Source organism: Thermobia domestica, chromosome 1 (genome assembly GCF_964235325.1).
Source record: "Thermobia domestica chromosome 1, izTheDome1.hap1.1, whole genome shotgun sequence".
Lineage (NCBI taxonomy): Eukaryota > Metazoa > Arthropoda > Insecta > Zygentoma > Lepismatidae > Thermobia > Thermobia domestica.
The window spans coordinates 385,550,274-385,570,755 of NC_137454.1; the positions used below are offsets into that span (position 1 = coordinate 385,550,274).

Genomic DNA, 20,482 nt, shown 5'->3' on the forward strand with positions numbered 1-20,482 from the left:
CCAAACCGGGACAAAGTACCTGGGGAAAACCTATATATCGTCTGAAAGCTCTTGCCATGAGAAGTACGAAATAGTTTTCAAATCACGGGCAAACCCGTAACCTGACCCTATAAGGGGACAGTTTGTTGGTGTTTGTGACTCTATGTATGGCATATTCGACAAAAGTAAAAGTGAATGTTACGATGCATTATGCAAAAGCACTTGAACCCATCATGTTCCTTTTTGGCTCATTGCTAGAATGTGATTCGGGCAAGAGTTTGATAATATCACTTTGAACCCAGACGTACCCATTTGGTCAGTGTTGCCAACGAATTGTAAATACAATGTGGAAGATGGTTTTTGTACCACCGGATGTATATGTATGAAACGTGGCATAAACATCGTTCGTCACTAAAGGGAAAATATATTGTGGATGTATTCCTCTCCCAAGGACCCCAGTTTGTCAGTGTTTGCCAACCAAGTGTAAAAATGAGAAGTTGTAAAACAGGTTCCGTACGATGAAACGTTTGTACACCAAGCTTGGCAGAAACATCACACGACACTATAGCAAAAAGGTTGAGCGTGACTGCCTCTCAACCATTCTAGGTTGTTAGTGTTGCTAACAAGTGTTAACATTACAATGTTGAAAACAGAGAGCATGCCATTGAACGAATATATAACAAATGTGGCAGACGCAGCATTGGACTGGGAAAGATAGTGTGAGTGTTGACATTGGACTGGGAAAGATAGTGAAAAAAATCATTGTCAATGTTAAAATTGCCAGCAATTTTAGTAACATTTTTTGGGGGAGCCCCCACGCCTATAGGGCCATTTCTTATGTATGAGAAATAGTCAGTGTGCTGGAATTCTAGATTACTAGTAGTTTTTGAAGTTCCCAAGCCCAGGGGCCCCCCTAAACCCGTTTATTTCTCGGCACTGAATACTTATATTCTGTTATTTACTTGTCATGTGGAAGAAGTAATCATGAAGCTATTTTTGAAGATATATATATATATATATATATATATATATATATATATATATATATATATATATTAAATAAACGCGGATGCAACATTAGACAGAAGAAAAACTGATCAGGTTAGTGTCATTCTTCGCTACGTTGTTGTGAACTATGAAGAAGCGACTTTAGAAATTAAAGAAAGTTTCGTAGGATTTTATGCATTAGATAGGCATGATGCCGAGATATATAAACATCTCTTTCGTGAAATTTTACTCAGCAACCAAATCGACATACAACGGTGCAGAAGAAACGGAAATGGGAAACTTTATAACGAGGAACTACATAATTTATACGGTTTACCGAACATTTTTAGGGTCATCAAATCCAGGAGGTTCAGGTGGGTAGGTCATGTAGCCAGAATGGAAGAAAATAGGAACGCTTTCAAAATTTTAACTGGAATTCCAATTGGAAAACGACCATTGGGAAGACCTAGGCGCAGGTGGGAGGACAATATTAAGATGGATCTCACAGAAATAGGAATACAAAGTACAAACTGGATCCAGTAGTCAAAGGACAGAAATCAACGCAGAGCTTTTCTGAACGTGCCACTGAACCTCCGGGTTCATAGGCCACAGAGTTAGTGAGTGAGTGAGCACTGTCAAAATTAAATATTAATGTTTTGAGAGCAAATAGTGTTTTATTGAGAGCAAACAACAAGTACATATGATGTTAGTTTATGTATCACCGTCCTGAATTTTTACCACCCTTCAGCAAGCTTCTGCTTTCTAAAAACAGGGTGAAAGTTATACATCGACGCAAGGTATACATCACCTCCAACATTGCCTATGCTTCAACTTGTCAGCTATCTTGTGTGTCTGAGTTTCCTTTCATTTATACAACTTGCATGGCATTGCTGGACTAGTTGTTAGAATCAGAGTTTAGTATTTCGTTCAACCGTGGCTATGAAGTGTGGACCTACAGCTTAATATGGAATTCGAGTCACATGAGCTTCAGTGGGAATCGAACCAGGGCTAATTATACAGTCAGGAGGAAGGTTTTTTCTTTCAATAAGTGAATTCTTAGTTTGAACAAGGGGGTATCGGAAAGTTTTAAAGAGTACTGAGTCTTATATCTTTTCTTAAGACCTCTCTACATACTCTTCGTGCAGAGTTACACATATCTCGAACTGTTTTGACCTCCTGAAGGTTGTCATTGTAGAACTCTCTGCAGATTACATGGAAAACCATTGTTCTACCTCCTCTCTGACGTCATTTTTGTTGTCAAAATGGCTTCATCTGTTGGAAAAGGAAGAAGTCACTTGGTGCCAAATTAGAAGAAGAGGACTGCAGCAGCAACATTTCAAAGCTACATCTAGCAGCCTCCACTAAAACGCATGACCGGGTTCAGTGTCCGCACCGAGGCGGATCCTTTTGGTGAGTATACTGCGACATTTTTTTCTTAACAGCATCTCGAAACTTTCTTGGAAGTGAGCAGTAGTATGTGCCAGTGATATTACCATTCTTTTGAAGGTCGTCTGTCAAGATGACCCCACGACAGTTAATAAATAAATAAATAAATAAATAAATAAATAAAAAAGCATGACCTTACTAACAGATTATTACAGCTTTGCTTTGGTGGTGGGGGGTGAAGATTGTTTCTACTCCCCCCTCATCTGTTTTGTCTGAATATCTAATAGATAAATCCAGCATTCCTCCACAGTTATCAGACAAGCAATATAATCCTCATCTTGCTCCAAAAGATTCCACAAGTAACTTGGTACGTCACACCGTGTCTGCCTCTGAAGAGGAGCTTTGAATTTCGTTTTGTTTACGCTAATTTGTTATGCCATATGATAAACGAACACGGACCTAGGAAATGACTTTGCAAATATCAACACCAGCAGCAGCTGATTTATCGTGCAGTTTAAAGTGTCAACTGTGTTGTGTGGGTACATTTTCACATATATATGTGAGGGCTATTCAGTCGTCGTGGGTCATTATTTAGAAGCCATATTGTAACGTTTTGTTAGATCCAATTTATAATAAAAACTTAAGTTGGATGGCAGCGCAGGCAGGTCTTTTTGTTCTAACAAACCCTAGCAAAGTAGCTCGTATACTTCAGGCAGTGACAAGGCATGTTCGGAACACACTATACGTGCACCTAATGCCAGGCCAAAGTCAACTAGGACCTGCCATTGCTGCAGAAGCTAAAGTGACAGCGAGCTCGAATCAAATGCAATCGAGGAACAAATGTGCTGAAATTTCAGACCTAGGCAATTTTTCATGAATTATTTTCCACACACTACCATAACTGAGTCTACTTTGCTGCATGGTGTTATGAATGGTCATTCGTCGGTCGTCCAAGATTAGCTCCTAGATTTTCCTCACTATAGCGCTTCGTCCGTGATTGAAGGTTGTCCAGGTCTTGGCTCATCTAGAAGGGACATGTGACCTCTCAGGAAATTCCTCTTCTACCTCCTGATAGTGTCTTCGGATGGGCAATCACTATCACACACAAGCTTAATTTCATCATGAATTTGCCGAGCGCTGTAACTATTCAATTTAATCATACTCGGAACTTACATCTTCTCTATCTTATCCTATACTGACAACTAGCGACACCTGTGAAAGAATATAAATGACATACACGAATAATATTCCCTAAATCCTACATGGAAGGTCTAATGTCTACATAAGTCAAGTTACTTCAAAATCACCCGATACGTCCTTGTAAGATAGTCACTTCTGCAAGTTTTGCCAGTTCCCATTATTGGCAATTGCTAATAGAAATACTTTATGTACGTGTAATTCTATGTTTGACTTCCAAAAGCGATACTTCTAGTCCTGGGTGTGAGTCCCGGAGGGGATACTTGCCTTGGACATCTTCAGTAGTTCTTATCCATTTTAAACAGCAAGTTCTGTGCTGTCTAGCTTTGAAAAGAAACGTGGAATTCAATCACACAACCAATGAAATTTGGCTAGTTTTTATCGGACATACCGGTGGCCAACTTCAGAAAGGTTTACCGTCTATCAGTCAATAACGAACAAAAGGTCTATTTATTAAAGAGATAAGTGGAATCACTTACTGCGTTGACTGTGTCTGTAGGAGTATGGTTCAATAATTTCTTCCTTCACTAATTGTAATTTAATTTTGGGACACAAAGTGTAAGAGTTACATGAAGAAGAGAAGCAGCACAACTTACAATAAACTCTCGCATTGTTAGTGCTTACAGGGCTCTTACGTTGTTACTATATACAGGAAAATCATTTCATCTTCAGTCCTTTCACGAAGAAGTCGCCGAAAGAAGTCTACACAATAAACGACCACTTTATCAAGAAGTCTTCTTTCAATTTTAGATCCCTTGCACTGTAAGTGCAAAATGTATTTATCAAGTGGTAAATTGCTTCTATTACAAGAGAGTAACTTTTGAATTAAAACACTAGAAAGAACGGCCTGAAAGTTGATATGCTAATCATGTTATCAACTACTTGAATGTGCGTCATCTGGCTAAGGACTACTTTCAATAGGAGCACACGGAACTTGTAAAAGTAGTGGCAGCCCATTTATTCTCCATCCAGAATGGAATGGTCCATGATCAACGCCGAAACAGGCGATTAGTCAACTAAGATGTCTCGAAACAATTATCAGATACACCACTTCCATTTACAGTGTCCTTAAAGAAACTGCAGCGCCAACGAAATTTTTATTATTTTTTAATTTGCAGCGAAAAAACTTAACATTGTTCTGACTTACCTTGGACCCAGGATATTCACGGAATACTCGAAACATGGCAATTTCAGCTGCTATTGTTTTTCCTGACCCAGTAGGAGCTCCGAGCAACACATTACAATCTGTATGATATAAACAATGGAAGATCTGGGTTTGTACGGAATTGAAATGACTAAAGTTGTACAGAGATTGTAACTCCTCATCTTCCAACGCTGCAACAGGAAGGGGCTCCAACGGCAACAGCTCTGCAATTAAAAAACAAACAAAGAGTAATACAATTACCCTAAACTTATTGTGTGTTTTGGTTATACGCACTGAAGATGCAGAAACAAATAAAAAACAGGAGTCTGACGTCACTCCTGTATGAGTAACATTGACGACAAACCATAACCTTACACAAGTAAGGATTTGATATATGTATACATACTTGAAAAGGAACAATACACAGTGTGACAATACGGAAACAAGACTTCTTCCCCCCCCCCCCCTGGGAAAGCAGTTGTACTACGAAAGTTCTTTTTTACAGTTGTGGGGGTTTGACTTCGGGAACATCTGCACAAATTTCCAGCTCGACCAGTCACCAGTGTGGCATGGCTAAGTATGGCCTGGAGTTGTGATAACTTCGTCACCGTTTCAACAATGGAAAAAGAAAGGAATATAAAGTTCTCTACGTGCTTAGGGAAAACTTCAACGGAAACATCAGAGATATTGAAAAGGGTTTACGGGGAGAATAGCCTTTCACCACGGCGTGCTTCTAAATGCCACAAAAGGTTCAGTAGTAGATCAGAGACTGTGGAAGATGATGAGCACCCAGGTCTAAGTACGTTTGACAAAACAACTGAAATGAGTAACGAAGTTCGGGATATCAGTTTGAATCACTGAAATACAAATCTTAGGGCAATATCAGATCTCGTGATGGTGGATAAGGTAGTCAAATAACGGATTTAGAAAAACGGAAGCTCCGTGCACGTCTTGTGTCCCATTCCTTAAGGGAGAAGCAGAAGCTGCAAGAAAGTTTTGCCCCCCACCCACCCAAAAAAGTGTCTGTATTTTATCATAACTCATACACTCGCCAGACCTGTTTGCCTGTGACTACTATATTTTCTCCAAATTAAAACTATCACTGAAAGGTTGCATTTTACCGATGCTTCCACCATCCACAAAGGAGTAACGAGGAGCCTGAACACTATTACATTCAAAGACTTCCAGAAGTCATTCCATAACTTACTGCATCGTGTGGACAAATGAGTTTCCTATTTTGATTAAACCAAGGTAAGATGATTTCACTTGTTATTTTTTACAGATCCAATCTAGTTTTCTAACTGCCGCACTGTGCAATACGATTACAGGGTTCCCAGAAAAAAGAAGATCAATTTCCCTGACTTTCTTGTTTTCCCTGACATAAAATTCTTGAATATAAATGGAAAGATATTAGTGGTGGGCATAAAAACCGGTTTTTCGGTTTTTCGCCGAAACCGGTTCGGTTTTCTCCGAAACCGGTTATCGGTTTTCTTCAAAACCGATTCCAGTTTTTTCCAAAATTTGTTCTATTCCTGACCAGAATGGTGTTTCGTTGTTCTCCGGAAACCGAATCCATATCCACAGAAATAGTTTTGTGTGTTTTCGAAAAGTTTTCAACGAAACCGGTTTCGGTGAAAAACCGAACCGGTTTTGGAGAAAACCGAAATGTCCGGTTTTGCCCATCCCTAGAAGATATGTGGTAAGTTCTATCATACACTTTTTTAACGGCCTCCATCCCCATAGCCGTCCAACACACATTTAATAACCATTTACATATTTGTTATGTTTAATATGAGTAATTGTTATTTACACAATTTAACATGTAAGTATATAATATATGTATGACACAGTAACACATACCTTGACATTGCAAATTAGTCTTTTCTTTTTTTGCTTGAAAAAACAATAAAAAACAGTGAAGAATAGATTGCCAACTCTCCCTGAGCCTAATATTATCAGTCCTAATATTACCAACCCTGAGACATGTTAATCCTCACATTTACATTTTTTAAACAGAATTTTGTTTTGCTTTCAGTTCTTGAATTTGTTCTACGAGAGCGTCTTGTTCTTGTTTGTAACATAATTTCATTTGTTTATTCTTTGCTTCCAATTTCTTAACTTTAGCACTTAGTTTTCTTTCTTCACCTTTGATTTTACTTTCCTCTACACTTTGGACTCCCATCTGTTTATAAGGTATTCTTCATAGCGTTTCCGAGCTGAAGCATTCTTCAATCAGCAGGAACAGATTCTATACCTCCATAGTACATAATTGCGTCATGCATCTGCCTCTGTGCTACCAGAGAATCTTCGGTTTGACTTTATACAGTAAGTGTCTTATTGACTAAGAACAAGCTCTCCACTGAAGCATAAAATTAAACATATTTTCACAACATGCCAGAAATCGAAATATTCTTGTTTCTTGGACATCACCTTTGCAATGAAGTCATCTAACCTGATGCTGCCCATCTTCTTTTCGTTTTCTCTGAAGTTAACTGCAAGAGACGCCTGGATTTCAGTACAGAAAGACATAAATTGACACTTTGCTTTCTCAAGTATAGAATCATATATTCTGTTATGCTTATGCAGAGTTGTGCGTTTCATCCTAGTGTGAGCAAGTTCTGGATTGTTCTTTTGTAGCCTGGGATTCAAAGCTGACAGAGCATGTACCAGTTTGTACTGCACAGGGCTGCTTTCCACAATCTTTTGATGTGCCCAGCAAAAAAGTTTCGACAGTCAAGACTGATAGCTAGTTTATCTTTATCTGATGCTTTCAGTTCTTTCAGTAGTTTCTCTGTCTTAAAACCAATGTCCACTTTTCTTATTTCTAGTAAATTTTCATTTCAGTCAAATCCAAAGCAAGAAGCTTCACTGCACTGCCAACAAATTTCATAATGCTTTCTTTGACACAACGACTCATGAGAGATAGAAGTTCTGAGTACAAGACAAATGGCTCAAGACTCTGAAATTCCTTTTAAAATGGTTCACACTCTGCTGTGACACTTTTGAAGAAACATAATTTACACTTCAACACTTCATGAATTGTTTTGCACATTTATGTTCCCTGACTTTCCATATTTTACGCAAAATGTATGATTTCCCTGATTTTCCCTGTTTTTATTACCCTGATATTCCCTGATTTTCCAGAATGTGGGAGCCCTGGATTAACACGGAAAACGTAGTTTTTGTATCAATTTTTCAATTTTAAAAATTTCAACATTAAGCTGTGATGAGGAAAATACAGATAAAATATTGATGTTGATAAATAACTGTAACTTACACACTTAAAATAAGCATCATAGCTGGAACCACTGACTACTTAACTGTCAATTTAATCAAACAGCGGCAGTTGGAATACATATATTTTTACACTTCTAGTTTAAAATCTACTATTCATTGCTTACTTCACATTGCAAGCCTTTAAATAACTTCCTACAATTTATGTGACCAATGATGACGAATTTCTGCCAAAATACTTTAAAAAAACCGTAACACACAAGGTAAAGAAGGTAAGACTGTTCGGTTATTCAATACGTTTGCAGTAATAAAATCTTTTGTGTCTTAAGATACTGTCAGACCACAGCCGGTCTGTGGAATTATTTTACTATTCATGAAGGTTGCGTTTAAATGGATTAACTATTACAAGCAATATATATTTTTCAATGTAAGTGCAGGACAATTGAACTAAATACGAAAGTGCACACTTTAAATTAGTCTTAATTTGTTTTCCAGATACGCAAAGTCTCTCATTTTTGTTCTTTCTTTGTTTTACAGTCCGGAGAAGTCTCTCATTTTGGTTCTTTCTTTGTTTCAGTCCGGAGAAGTCTCTCATTTTTGTTCCTTTTTTGTTTCGCAGTCCGCAAAAGTCTCTCATTTTGGTTCTTTCTTTGTTTCACAGTCCGCAAGTCTTCTATTTTTGTTCTTTCTTTGTTTCACAGTCCGCAAAATTCTCTCATTTTTGTTCTTTCTTTGTTTCACATTCCACAAAAGTATCTCATTTTGGTTCTTTCTTTGTTTTACAGTCGGCAAGTCTCTAATTTTTGTTTTTTCTTTGTTTCAGTCCGCAAATGTCTTCAATTTTTGTTCTCTTTGTTTCACAGTCCACAAAAGTATCTCGTTTTGGTTCTTTCTTTGTTTTACACTCGGCAAAGGTCTCTAATTTTTGTTTTTTCTTGGTTTCAGTCCGCAAATGTCTTCAATTTTTGTTCTTTCTTTGTTTCACAGTCCACAAAAGTATCTCGTTTTGGTTCTTTCTTTGTTTTACACTCGGCAAAGGTCTCTAATTTTTGTTTTTTCTTTGTTTCAGTCCGCAAATGTCTTCAATTTTTGTTCTCTTTGTTTCACAGTCCACAAAAGTATCTCGTTTTGGTTCTTTCTTTGTTTTACACTCGGCAAAGGTCTCTAATTTTTGTTTTTTCTTGGTTTCAGTCCGCAAATGTCTTCAATTTTTGTTCTTTCTTTGTTTCACAGTCCACAAAAGTATCTCGTTTTGGTTCTTTCTTTGTTTTACACTCGGCAAAGGTCTCTAATTTTTGTTTTTTCTTTGTTTCAGTCCGCAAATGTCTTCAATTTTTGTTCTTTCTTTGTTTCACAGTCCACAAAAGTATCTCGTTTTGGTTCTTTCTTTGTTTTACACTCGGCAAAGGTCTCTAATTTTTGTTTTTTCTTTGTTTCAGTCCGCAAATGTCTTCTATTTTTGTTCTTTCTTTGTTTCACAGTGCACAAAAATCTTCCATTTTTGTTCTTTGTTTCATAGTCCGCAAAAGTTGACTTTTATTTATTTATTTATTTATGCTCATTTGCGAGTGTAAAATTTTTTGAGTAATGAGAAGGCGACTATCAATAGAATGGGAGTCATGTCGAAATCAAAAGATCCAGGTTCGAATCCTGTGATCAGTCATCCTATTTCTACATTGTTCCTTCTCAGTCTCATTATACCAGTAATGGAATGGTATTCTTTAAATACCATATAAATTACTGTAGATAGTTCTTGATAGATTTTGGCAATTATCATCTAAAATTTCTTCTCGTGTTACATTGTAAATTTGTCTCCTAATAAAATGTTTTCAATCTCTACTTGGAACTGTAAAGGAATACTGGCAAGAGTCTTATTGAACAAGTTTAAAATACAAAATAAAATATTCATTCACCCCATCATAAGGTATAACCTTCTCTTATTAATTACTTCGGAATGACTTGACTAATTACACTATGTCAGTAGTTCTCAACCTTTTCGAGCCCAGCGGTCCCTTTGGTGCGATTGTCCTGAGCACCCCCCGTCATTTTAACCCAATCCACCCATTCATAAGGCTGCACTTAAGACCTGGATGAAGCAGTCTAAGAAATGGAAAAAGGCTTTAATTCTTAAAATCAACTTTGAGGCTTTGATATTATATATATATACAGAGTATCCCAGAGGACATGTTACACAGCTTGTGGGTAGATTCGTTAGACCAAACTGACTAACTTCTCTCAATACCGCTGCGGCATCGTTTTCGGGATACAGGGTTACCCATTATGACGCACTATTGACATTCGAAAATGGTAAATACAATTCAAAACTCGGACACAATAGTGATAATACTTATTGCAGTACGGTGCTATGTATATATGTATACAATTAGTGCAACGAATACATGAAACGTCAGTGACACGGAGGTGACAGTATTGCAAACCGTGAATAACATTACATTGTAAATATATTGTAAATCATCACTGTCAGGTTATTGCATGTTTAGCGTCCTTTGATACTGCTGAACAAAATATGAAAGACAATAATTTTGTATTGCTAACTGTCAGGAATAAAGACGACATCACAACTTTGCATAACTTTATCAAGAGTTTCGAAACGTGCCGTACTGATCAGTTTCAACATTACATGTTGCGCTTCATAAAAACAGTATCAAAACACAACAAACAACCAATACACTGTTAGATAGCCAAGGAAAAAATTCAGATGAGCATTTGTGATCGGGTCCCTTGTACGTTCATTTGTGGATGTGATGTCACTTTTGAAGAATGGCAGACAATAACAATGAGAAACACTGTAGCTTTCCTAGTGTTCTCTTATGTAGAATTGCGAATGTTAAAATTGGCCTTTACTAATTGCAAGTAATTAGAAAGTGACACTGAACGATGTTTGATCTGAATAATAATTACAATAATAAAACATAATAATAACAGCAGGCAGGAAAATAAGAAAACATAGAAGAGGCAAGGAAAGAAAGAAATAATTCTAGTTTAGAGTGTTTATGATGAGTTACACATTAAAATAGTTATCTTAGATTGATTAAAACCTGTTTCATTTAAAAGTAAACGCATTTATGGCACATAATTTCGCACACAAGGGTAGCTACGACCTATTTAAATAACATCAGGTACTGGCTTAACATCACAGGGTTCCTACTGATCTGCAGAAATTTATTTCCTTGACCTTTGGCAGGAAATTCCCTGACTTTCATGATAAGTGTCCAATGACGCTAACATATAGATAAGGAATAAATAAGGGTGAATATTTATGTATGAGAATATTTATTCTATAGAGAAAAATAGTAATCAATTGCTCATACGTACATTCCACTTACCGCCCATAAAAACCTCAGCAACATCCCATACTATGATCAATGCTGTATAATTAATGTTAAAAAAATATATTGTAACCGGCCAGTTATAAACTTTTTATTTGTGTTGTACTTCGGTTTCAAATTTAATTCTTGAAAGGTGAACAAAACAAGGAAAAGATTCCTTTACATAAATTCAGATCATAAATCTATAATAAAATGCTAAGAATTATTATGTAATTTGTCAGTGAATTCGTTTTATGTGCTAAAGACAGTTTGATTTACATAATGAACTTCCTCATAATGTAAATCTTGTGTTGACGGATTTCTTTATCTGAACCAAATTCCGAGTTGTACATGAACCCGGTTTTCTGGGTCATGGCGTGGTTTTACGTCACTTTGGGTAACAACCTCAGCAAAAGAAATAGTATATAATCTCACGATATTTCCGAGATAGGGGAAGGTGACCGGACATTATATCGTCGACAAGTCTCAATGTAACTGGTATATTGGAAACACCTCTTGTCTTGAGACTTCGAAAATCATAGTCTACGTCAGATAAAGTTTGGAAGAGTTACTGTTTTGACAATAAGGACTTGAGCTGAGATTGGACCTCGAGTGATAGTCGTGGACGATATCCTCAACAAGAAATCAGATATGTGCTTAAGAATTCTGTCAACTGCCGAGAATGTCTCTACACATAAACCGATTCACAAACACAACATAATTAAATCGAAACATTAAAAACAATCACACACTTTGAGGCTTGTATCTTTTATTCACGCCTAGAATTTCCTAAGTTTAATTAATATGTATATCTCTTCTATCAAGAGTGTAGGAGGGAGTTGGTTATGTTTAAGACACAAAACCTCTCGCAATGTACCCCAATTAGGATAAACCTTAAGCATAATCACAATATTTTATAAAATTTCTCTGATTTCCAGTCTTTTTCCCTGATCTTTCCTGACCTGCACCATTTTCCCTGACTTCTCTGACCAGTAGGAACCCTGCATTATATACATTTGATTGTAATAGTCATATTCTAATTTTTATATGCAGATTCAATTCCGCTGGGAATACAATCCAGACACAAACCAACTTCCCACAGTTCCGATCCCACTTAAATATTTTAATGGAAGTGCAGCTCTGAATCCCTTCCCCGTTATGAAAGAAGGACACCACAACAACAATTTAATTTTCAGAGAGAACAAAGTGATCATATATTAATAATTAAACTTTCTAACGGCAATACACAGCCGTCAAATAACACGGACCCTTAATACTTTTTTTCACTTCTCCTTCGAACGAATCATATTTCTCGAAAGTTAAAGTAATGTGTTTAATATTTTGAGTATGGATTCTCTAGGTAACAATGTAAATACTATATAGTAAGATTACTATACGAGTGGTACCATCAAAGTTGGCTTGTTACGCTAAACTACGTTAAATCCGTAGTTGGTTCTTTTCTTAAAAAACATTTTGGATCTACTTGAACCTCCAACCCATCGGCTTGGAATATTAAAAGCCAAGTCATTTTTAATGAAGCTGCTTTAAGATCGAGTGCCTGTTTGACCAACATTCTGACGAGTATCCTTAGGAAAATGCTTAGAAATGAAATTTTGAGTTTTACGTCCCACGGATACGCCGGGTAAGCTAAAGGAGACTGTGGTGATAAGAAATGAATGAAATGGTGGAATGAAGAAAGTGGGAGGAAACGGGAGAACTCCGAGGAAACCCACGCATACGAAAAAATGCTTAGATTTGAACATATTGTACGTTTCTGCTAATAAAAATCATTATGTTCAGAATTGAAGTATGTTTCTAAATCCAATGTACTTAATTTTTAAAAGAAAAAAGTTAAAAAGAGAAACCAGACGAGAGAAGTATATTTTTGAAGGAATTTTCAACTAGTTTTACGTTACTGTTATGCTAAAACTCGGTAAGTCTAACACAATATATCAATTTTCTCAGACCACCGAAGTTCTAACCGCATGCTAAGGTTAACACTTAACACATGCTCTTATAACGCATTTATCCGTATCATGGTTTGCCTAAAAATATTATTTTATCCCAAAGCCATTTTAATTTTTTGGTTTTACTATTCTCCTCTAAAATTATCGAAGTGACTTAACGGGGTTTATACTTGTGGTACCGTGAACATTAGAAGCCGGCGAAATACAGGGTTATTACAAATGATTGACCCGATCCCATTGTAGCTTTATTATTGGGAATATTGTCACAAAACTTTGCAGACGAATAATAATAATAATAAAAAAAAAAAAACTCAAAAAGTTTTGTGTTTGTTGTATGTGTGTGTGTGTGTGTGTGTGTGTTGCAGATTCGCTTCTGATTTCTGCCACGAGAGCGCAACAGTGAGCATTTACTCAAGAAGTTGACGAATGCAGAGAAAGCTTATGTTGTGCTCGAGTTTCATTCACACCAGTCTGTCCTAACAGTGCGACACTTCTGAACGAATTTCTACAAAGTTCCACCAACTGCCAATCCCTTTGGCAATGGTATGCACAGTTTACAGCTTCAGGGATGTCTCTGCAAGCGAAAATCAACTGGTTGGCCTACAGCAAGAAATGGTTGAGTGCGTGCAAGCGAGTTTTGAACGAAGCCACAGAAGTTGACGAAGAGGCCATGCATAGAGCTGAACATATCACAATCTACCGTTGCAAGATCTTACGGAAACGATTGAAGCAGAAGCCTTGCTTGCAATTGCTACAAGCCCTGACGCGCGATGACAGTCAGACGCTTTGAATTTTCGACACAGTTGCAACGATTTAGGGAAGAAGATGGGTTTTGTGAGAAACTGATCTTCAGTTATGAAGCAAGATTTTTTTTTATATATATTAAGAAAAAAAATCACGTCTGCAAAGTTTTGTGTCTAGTAGTAAAGCAACAGTGAATTTATTAAATCGAGTCAATCATTTGTAATAAACCTGTATGAATTTTTAAGCTATAGGAGTTCAGCCCTTTCACTCGAAAAAGCAAACCAACAAAGTTTAATCGGGACGTTAGCAGCGAGACTTTTTGTAGCTATCACGATAAGACAAAACTAATTCTTAAGAGCCTGACATACTAACAATAAGAGATAATTTACCATTTTTCTCTTCCTTGTTTTCATAAGTGAAAGAAGATAATGAAATGAAACCACAATCATAGATAATGTTATTCTACAACAGAAAGTACGAACCTGAAGAATTTTCTGTGTTGTCATCCATAGAAATTACAGTGTTGCCAGAATAATAATTTCCCCAAAATCTAAGTTACGGCAGCGACTGGAGGAACGAACTCACCTGTATTTGATTACGTATCATGTTGTTTTGGTATCCTCCCAATGAACTATTTTTTAAATAACATTATTGTTTAATTTTAATAACTGTATGTTAAAACTATTTTGTTTATTACAAACTAAATATAACTATTATTTAAAAAGTAGTTCACAGGATTCCAAGAGAACGTGATACGTAATCAAAATGCAATTGAATTCCTCTAGTCGCTGCTTTCACTTAGATTTGGGGGGAAATGTTATTCCGGCAACACTGTAATTTCTATGGATGTCAACACTGCAAAATTCTTCAGGTTCATATTTTCTGTTGCAGAATAACACTATCTATGACTGTGGTAAGCTGCATTTCATTATCTTCTTTCACTTATAAAAAAACAAGCAAAAGAAAAATGGTAAATTTTGTATTATTTTTAGTATGGCAGGCTCTTAAGTCTCAAGTGAAACACATACTAGCCTTCCCTGCTAAAACTTTATTTCATATAATTGTAGACATTATGTTTCATTAAAATCGGATTTTTTTAACGAATATTACTGTGATTTTATTTATTTATTTATTTTAACGAGGGGGATAAATCTTATTCTAGAGTCATTTTTTTTAATCTTTAACCGATTTCAACCGCAAGCAATGGGATTGCTGGGTGAACTTCAAAGAAAATATACGAAAATATTTCCACAAAATCAAACAAATTTTACTAAAGTTATCACGGAAAATAGCTTTGTTCCCACATTATATACATATAGGTATCTGTGAAAACTTCAAAGTTTGAATTTATTTACTGCTTGTAATAAACTTATTAGTGCATTATTTTTGGTGTATCCAGTTCAGACAAATTTAATTCCCTTTTATTTTAAAAGGCTGCTATATCTACACCAGCATTATGCATTCTCGCACGGATAGCGACTTCCAGCAGACGAAGCAGCCCGTAGCCTTGGCAACCAACGGCAGCCAATCACAGCCCTACCTGTGATTACATCAGCTTGGTGGGTGGAACTCGCGTGAACAGCGAGAACAAGAGAGAAGCTGAGTGAAGCAGCCATCATTCGGCGCCAGAATAGCAAACATGCTAGGAACCTTTTTAACATTGCTGCAACAAAAATGTAACGAGAAACATAAAAATCACTGCATCCGTTTATATATATGTATATGTAGAACATGGATACTTGTTACTGTTATAATATTACCTTTCTATTCTAAGAATATGTAAGTATAGTATTTTTATTAAAGATAAACTCAGATTTGTGTGTATGATTTGCGTTATTTGTGTCCGAGAATTGCTGCCTCATGTTCTTCACCTTGACATGCATGGTGCAATATATTGATAGAATTCTTAGAGTGTTTAGTTGATTTTCAGGTTAAATGATGCTGAAATTTTGTTCTATTTGTAAGTTTAATGTCATTACTTGAATTTCCGCATATGTGTAGTTAGCGGTGAAAGAAGCTATTGCTTTTGGAATAACCTGTTTCGTCGTTAACGCTCGGCAGAAAAATTCAATTAATGACCATCTACTGTAATGTTTGCTATACTTGGGTTACCATCCTATGGAGTAAACACCATATGCTTACTCCTGACCGATCTTAATCCCATGCAATAGATCGATTTAAAAGCTTAAAATAAAGTATATGTTACGTTTTATTAAAATGCGCACCATTTTAGAAGGAGCCTATCCGGTTGCAATAATGTGAACAGACTTTGTGGGAGACGGCTAAAATTCAGCTCAAATGAATGTAGAAGAGATTATATAAATTCTATATTTTAAAAGCAAATTGTCCTCAAATGGATGGGACATAGTAAAAATCACGAAACATGAATATTGAAGTTAATTGAAAATCAGTGAACAAAATGAATTCGTCCACGTATCTCAGAAACTATAATAAGGAGATGACTAATTGAAAACTTATTGTGAAGACATGACGAAGAGCTTAGAAACGATGTATAGCACGTAAGATAAATACGGATAGAACATTGTCAAAAGTCAAGTTGCTTGAGTAAAATCAATAATGATGATAAAGTATATTCATCTTCTTCGAATTATGAAGGGTGCCCTACGCGAAGATTACGTGATTGAGATATCTCACATTTGGATTTGGAATCTTCAGACTCGATTTACAGGGTTTCTACTGATCTGGAGATATCTATTTCCTTGACTTCTTCCTGAACTTTGGCAGGAAATTCCCTGACTTTCATGACAGGTGTCGGATGACGTTGACATATAAATAAGGAATAAATAATGGTGAATATTTATATATGAGAACATTTATTCTATAGAGACAAATAGTAATCAATTGCTCATTCGTACATTCCACCTACCTCTCATAAAAATCTGAACAACGTCCCATACTGTGATCATTTAAGGTTGGCTAAGCTGGAATTGGTGTACAATTAATGTTAGAAAACATTTATTTTATAAAATTTCCCTAACTTTCCCTGATTTCCAGTCTTTTTCTCGGAGTTTCCCTGACTTGCACCATTCTCCCTGAGTTTTTCCTGACTTCCTTGACCAGTAGGAACCCTGATTTAGCACGCAACGTGACTTTTGACCTGATTACATGACGGAGTTTGGTCCTTATGGCAAATCGGATAGGCCTTTATTGTGGAACAGAGGACCAAGGGTATAGCCAGCAGGTTTATCTAGGAGGGGCCCGTCGTGCGTAAGGGCGGAGGGGGACAGCTACAATGTAAAAAAAAAAAAAAAAAAAAAATAGAGCTAATGATTTTGAAGCCTGAAGAACACGGAAAATTTTGGTTTCTGTCCGGTAAACTAAAAACATTTTTTGTTAGCTTTTTATCTCCATAAATATTACGTACCAGGTAGTTTTTATTATCTTAACCAAGAACTACTGCCCCAGACGAAACGTTATACATTTATGCATAACTATTTCAATTTAACCCCTTGTACACAAAACATATCTACATAAGACTGATTTTCTTTGAAATTTCACTTAATTTCTTTCAGTCTTCCTGAAAATATGTATGTATTATTATTTATTATTAGTCATTAAAATACATTATTATTATTTTATTAACAGCTATATCTCACTTCCTGTTTTACACCAAGTAGTAAAAAAAGCGAATGAAATCCAAACTGAAAACTGAATGAAAACGTTGTTTTTCACTAAATTTTCCATTTGATAAAAATATTTTTAAAACACTAGTTACAACGTATAAACATATAATGTAGTTACAAATCAGTTTTGTACCATTGTTTTATGGCAGTATTTATGTTATATTGTTAAAATGTTTGTCTTCACACTGTCAAATATAAATCACAGTAAACTGTGTAATCTGCTGTTACAAAAAAGTTTTTTTTTTTTTTTTTTTTCGAAGTCCTTTTGTTTATTATGCAGTTTATATTGACATAAATCTAACGAAGAATTACACACACAAAATGTTACAATTGGTGTGGAATAACATAGTTCCATTATCTAAATCTTTTTCATTCAATTTGGACATGATCCGCACAGGAGCGCTAGATCAATTGATTGTAGCAGATGTGCTAGCAAGTTGTGTATTTGGCCATTCCTTACACGGAAGAGGTACCATACTGTTTTTCGGTCGGTAAATAATTAACCGTAAATTATTTATCAATGGTATGATAAACTTTGTTATTTTTATATGACTGAAGTCGGGTAATCTTACGATGATATTTTAAAAGCTGGTCATTTGAGAGGTCCAGGAAATCATTTGGGGGGCCCTGGCTCCAATGCCCCCTTCCCCTTGGCTACACCCCTGCAGAGGTCACACAGATGGACACTATCAATTGACAGAACTTCACCTACGCTCAATTAAAACCTGTCAACTTGAAACGAAATAAAATCCATTCCACAAACAAATTATCTATAGCTGGAAACTTACCTGTATGCGGAGGATGGCTTTCCGGAAGAATTAAATGTTGAAATGTAAGCGCACAATAACTCTCGGATCTAAGCCACTTGTCACTGATTGCTCTTACATAGTACTGAGACGGTAATGGTTCTACCAATGGTATTGTCATCACAAGTTCTTGAGCCTCTTTTGCATAAACCTATGAACCAAACAAATTGCAAGAAATTAAACAACTATACTCAATAAACGAAATATATTTTGTTGATATTAAAAAATTCTGATCGTTGTATCCTGCTTCTAATTTATTTGCGTAACGAACTCACAATCATCGGTTCTGTTAATTTTCTTTCTTTGTTTCGAAATTATTTTTGGAGTATGTTTAGTAGAAGGGGTCCAGAAGCACGTAAAAACACAAAATTTACAGAAGAAATGAATGATGCAAGTACTTAGACGTAACATAACGTAACCTAATCTAACATAAACTAACCTAAGCTAACCTGAACTACCCTAAACTTACCTAATATTATAGAAATAAGCGAAATTCTATCATTTTTTGGAAAATTATGCGGGACCCCTACACTAATTTAACATAACTAACCTAACCTAACCTAAACTAAACTAAGCTAGCCTAAACTAACATAACCTACTCTAAACTAATCGAATGTGAACAGAATTTACCAAATTGTAACATTTTTTAGAGAAAAGAGCTGGGCCCCTTCTGCTAAACATAGGCCTTATTTTTAATTCTACACACCGGAGGGCAGTCAGTACATTAAACACATCACAATTAAAATATGAACGAAGTTGACAAACATTTTATCAAATAAAACAATATACTACTTACCAAATGCACCTTTAAGATTTTCAATGGTAATTTCGGCAACTTTTAAACTTCTACTAAAGATTATCTAGGTGTGGTCGATAAAAGGCCAACAGTGCTATCGAAATTATTACCATATAAAAATTTGAACGGTACAACAGGTACTCCTTTAACATTATATACATTTGTTTGTAATAGTCATATTCTAATTTTATATGCAGATTCAATTCCACTGGGAATTTTATATTTCTTGTGTGTAATACTTGGCAGACAATTTATCTGGTATATTTAATATATTTACTTATGACACAAAACCACCTCAGTCTGTGAGATTCCTAAGAGTTAACAACCGCCGCTCTGCAACGTTTGCTTCCTGTCTACCTGCTTTTATTTCAGAATGAATAGTGATGAGGCTCAACAAGAACGTGCTTTGCTTTTTATTATTACGGGTCTTCACTACAGCGAAATTAAACTGTCGCTAGTTTTAGAGTTTTTCTGTAATATCTTCAAAACTAATAAAAATATTCGAAAAGCAGAAACGTAGTGAACCAGACAATACGATTCTGCATGTGATACCTTTACCACAATTCACCTATCTGCTTTTGGTATGCCGCTATTTACAGAACCCGCAAAAACTGTTAAATCTATCTACAGTTGCAAATCGAAAGCAGATTGGTATGTTGTGATAACGATATCACATGCAAAATCGTATTGTTTAGTTCACTACGTTTCCGCTTTTCGAATATTTTTATTTATTTTGAGGATATTACAGGAAACCTCTAAAATTAGTGGTAGTTAAATTTCGCTGTAGTGAAGACCCTTAAGACAAGAGTTGTATTAAACGTAAATAAGGTTGTAATCACTTACTTAAAATCCAGAAGTATTTATTCCATATTAAGCGCAATATAATTTAATACCAAGGCAACATTAAGCACAGTATAAAAACATGTGAAGGTATAATTATTTCCGTTTACCTTTAGATAGTGAAATATTTAACAAGCTTTACTACGAACTCACACAAAGTATACTACCATTAACAAACCGTAAACATATTTATATTTGTATAACCCTTTAAAGTTTCTGTTTTTTTAAGGCAAATTATAGACTTTCAGTCAAGCGGCTACAGCATTTCCTCTGTTTATCGTAGGATCATGGTTCTTTTCTTTTTTTTTTTTTTTTTTTTTTCACAATAGAGCAACCTTTCAAACGGTACCATTCACATTTCACTATCATATCTTTTAGGCGGGAAATTTTCAGAGAAATCGGGGATTTTTCTTTGAAACTTTTTATCAG

At 35.7% G+C, this 20,482-nt stretch overlaps 1 protein-coding gene across 1 annotated transcript in view; it reads right to left on the bottom strand.

Annotated features, from left to right (window-relative positions):
* Nucleotides 1-20,482, bottom strand: part of obe (activating signal cointegrator 1 complex subunit obelus) — a 230,274-nt gene that overhangs the window by 111,475 nt on the left and 98,317 nt on the right. Inside the window, exons 25-26 of the mRNA XM_081732076.1 lie at nucleotides 18,400-18,568; nucleotides 4,697-4,917 (exon numbers count right to left, since the gene is read on the bottom strand). Coding sequence (XP_081588202.1) covers nucleotides 4,697-4,917; nucleotides 18,400-18,568 — 390 coding nt within the window. The remainder of the gene's footprint in view (nucleotides 1-4,696; nucleotides 4,918-18,399; nucleotides 18,569-20,482) is intronic.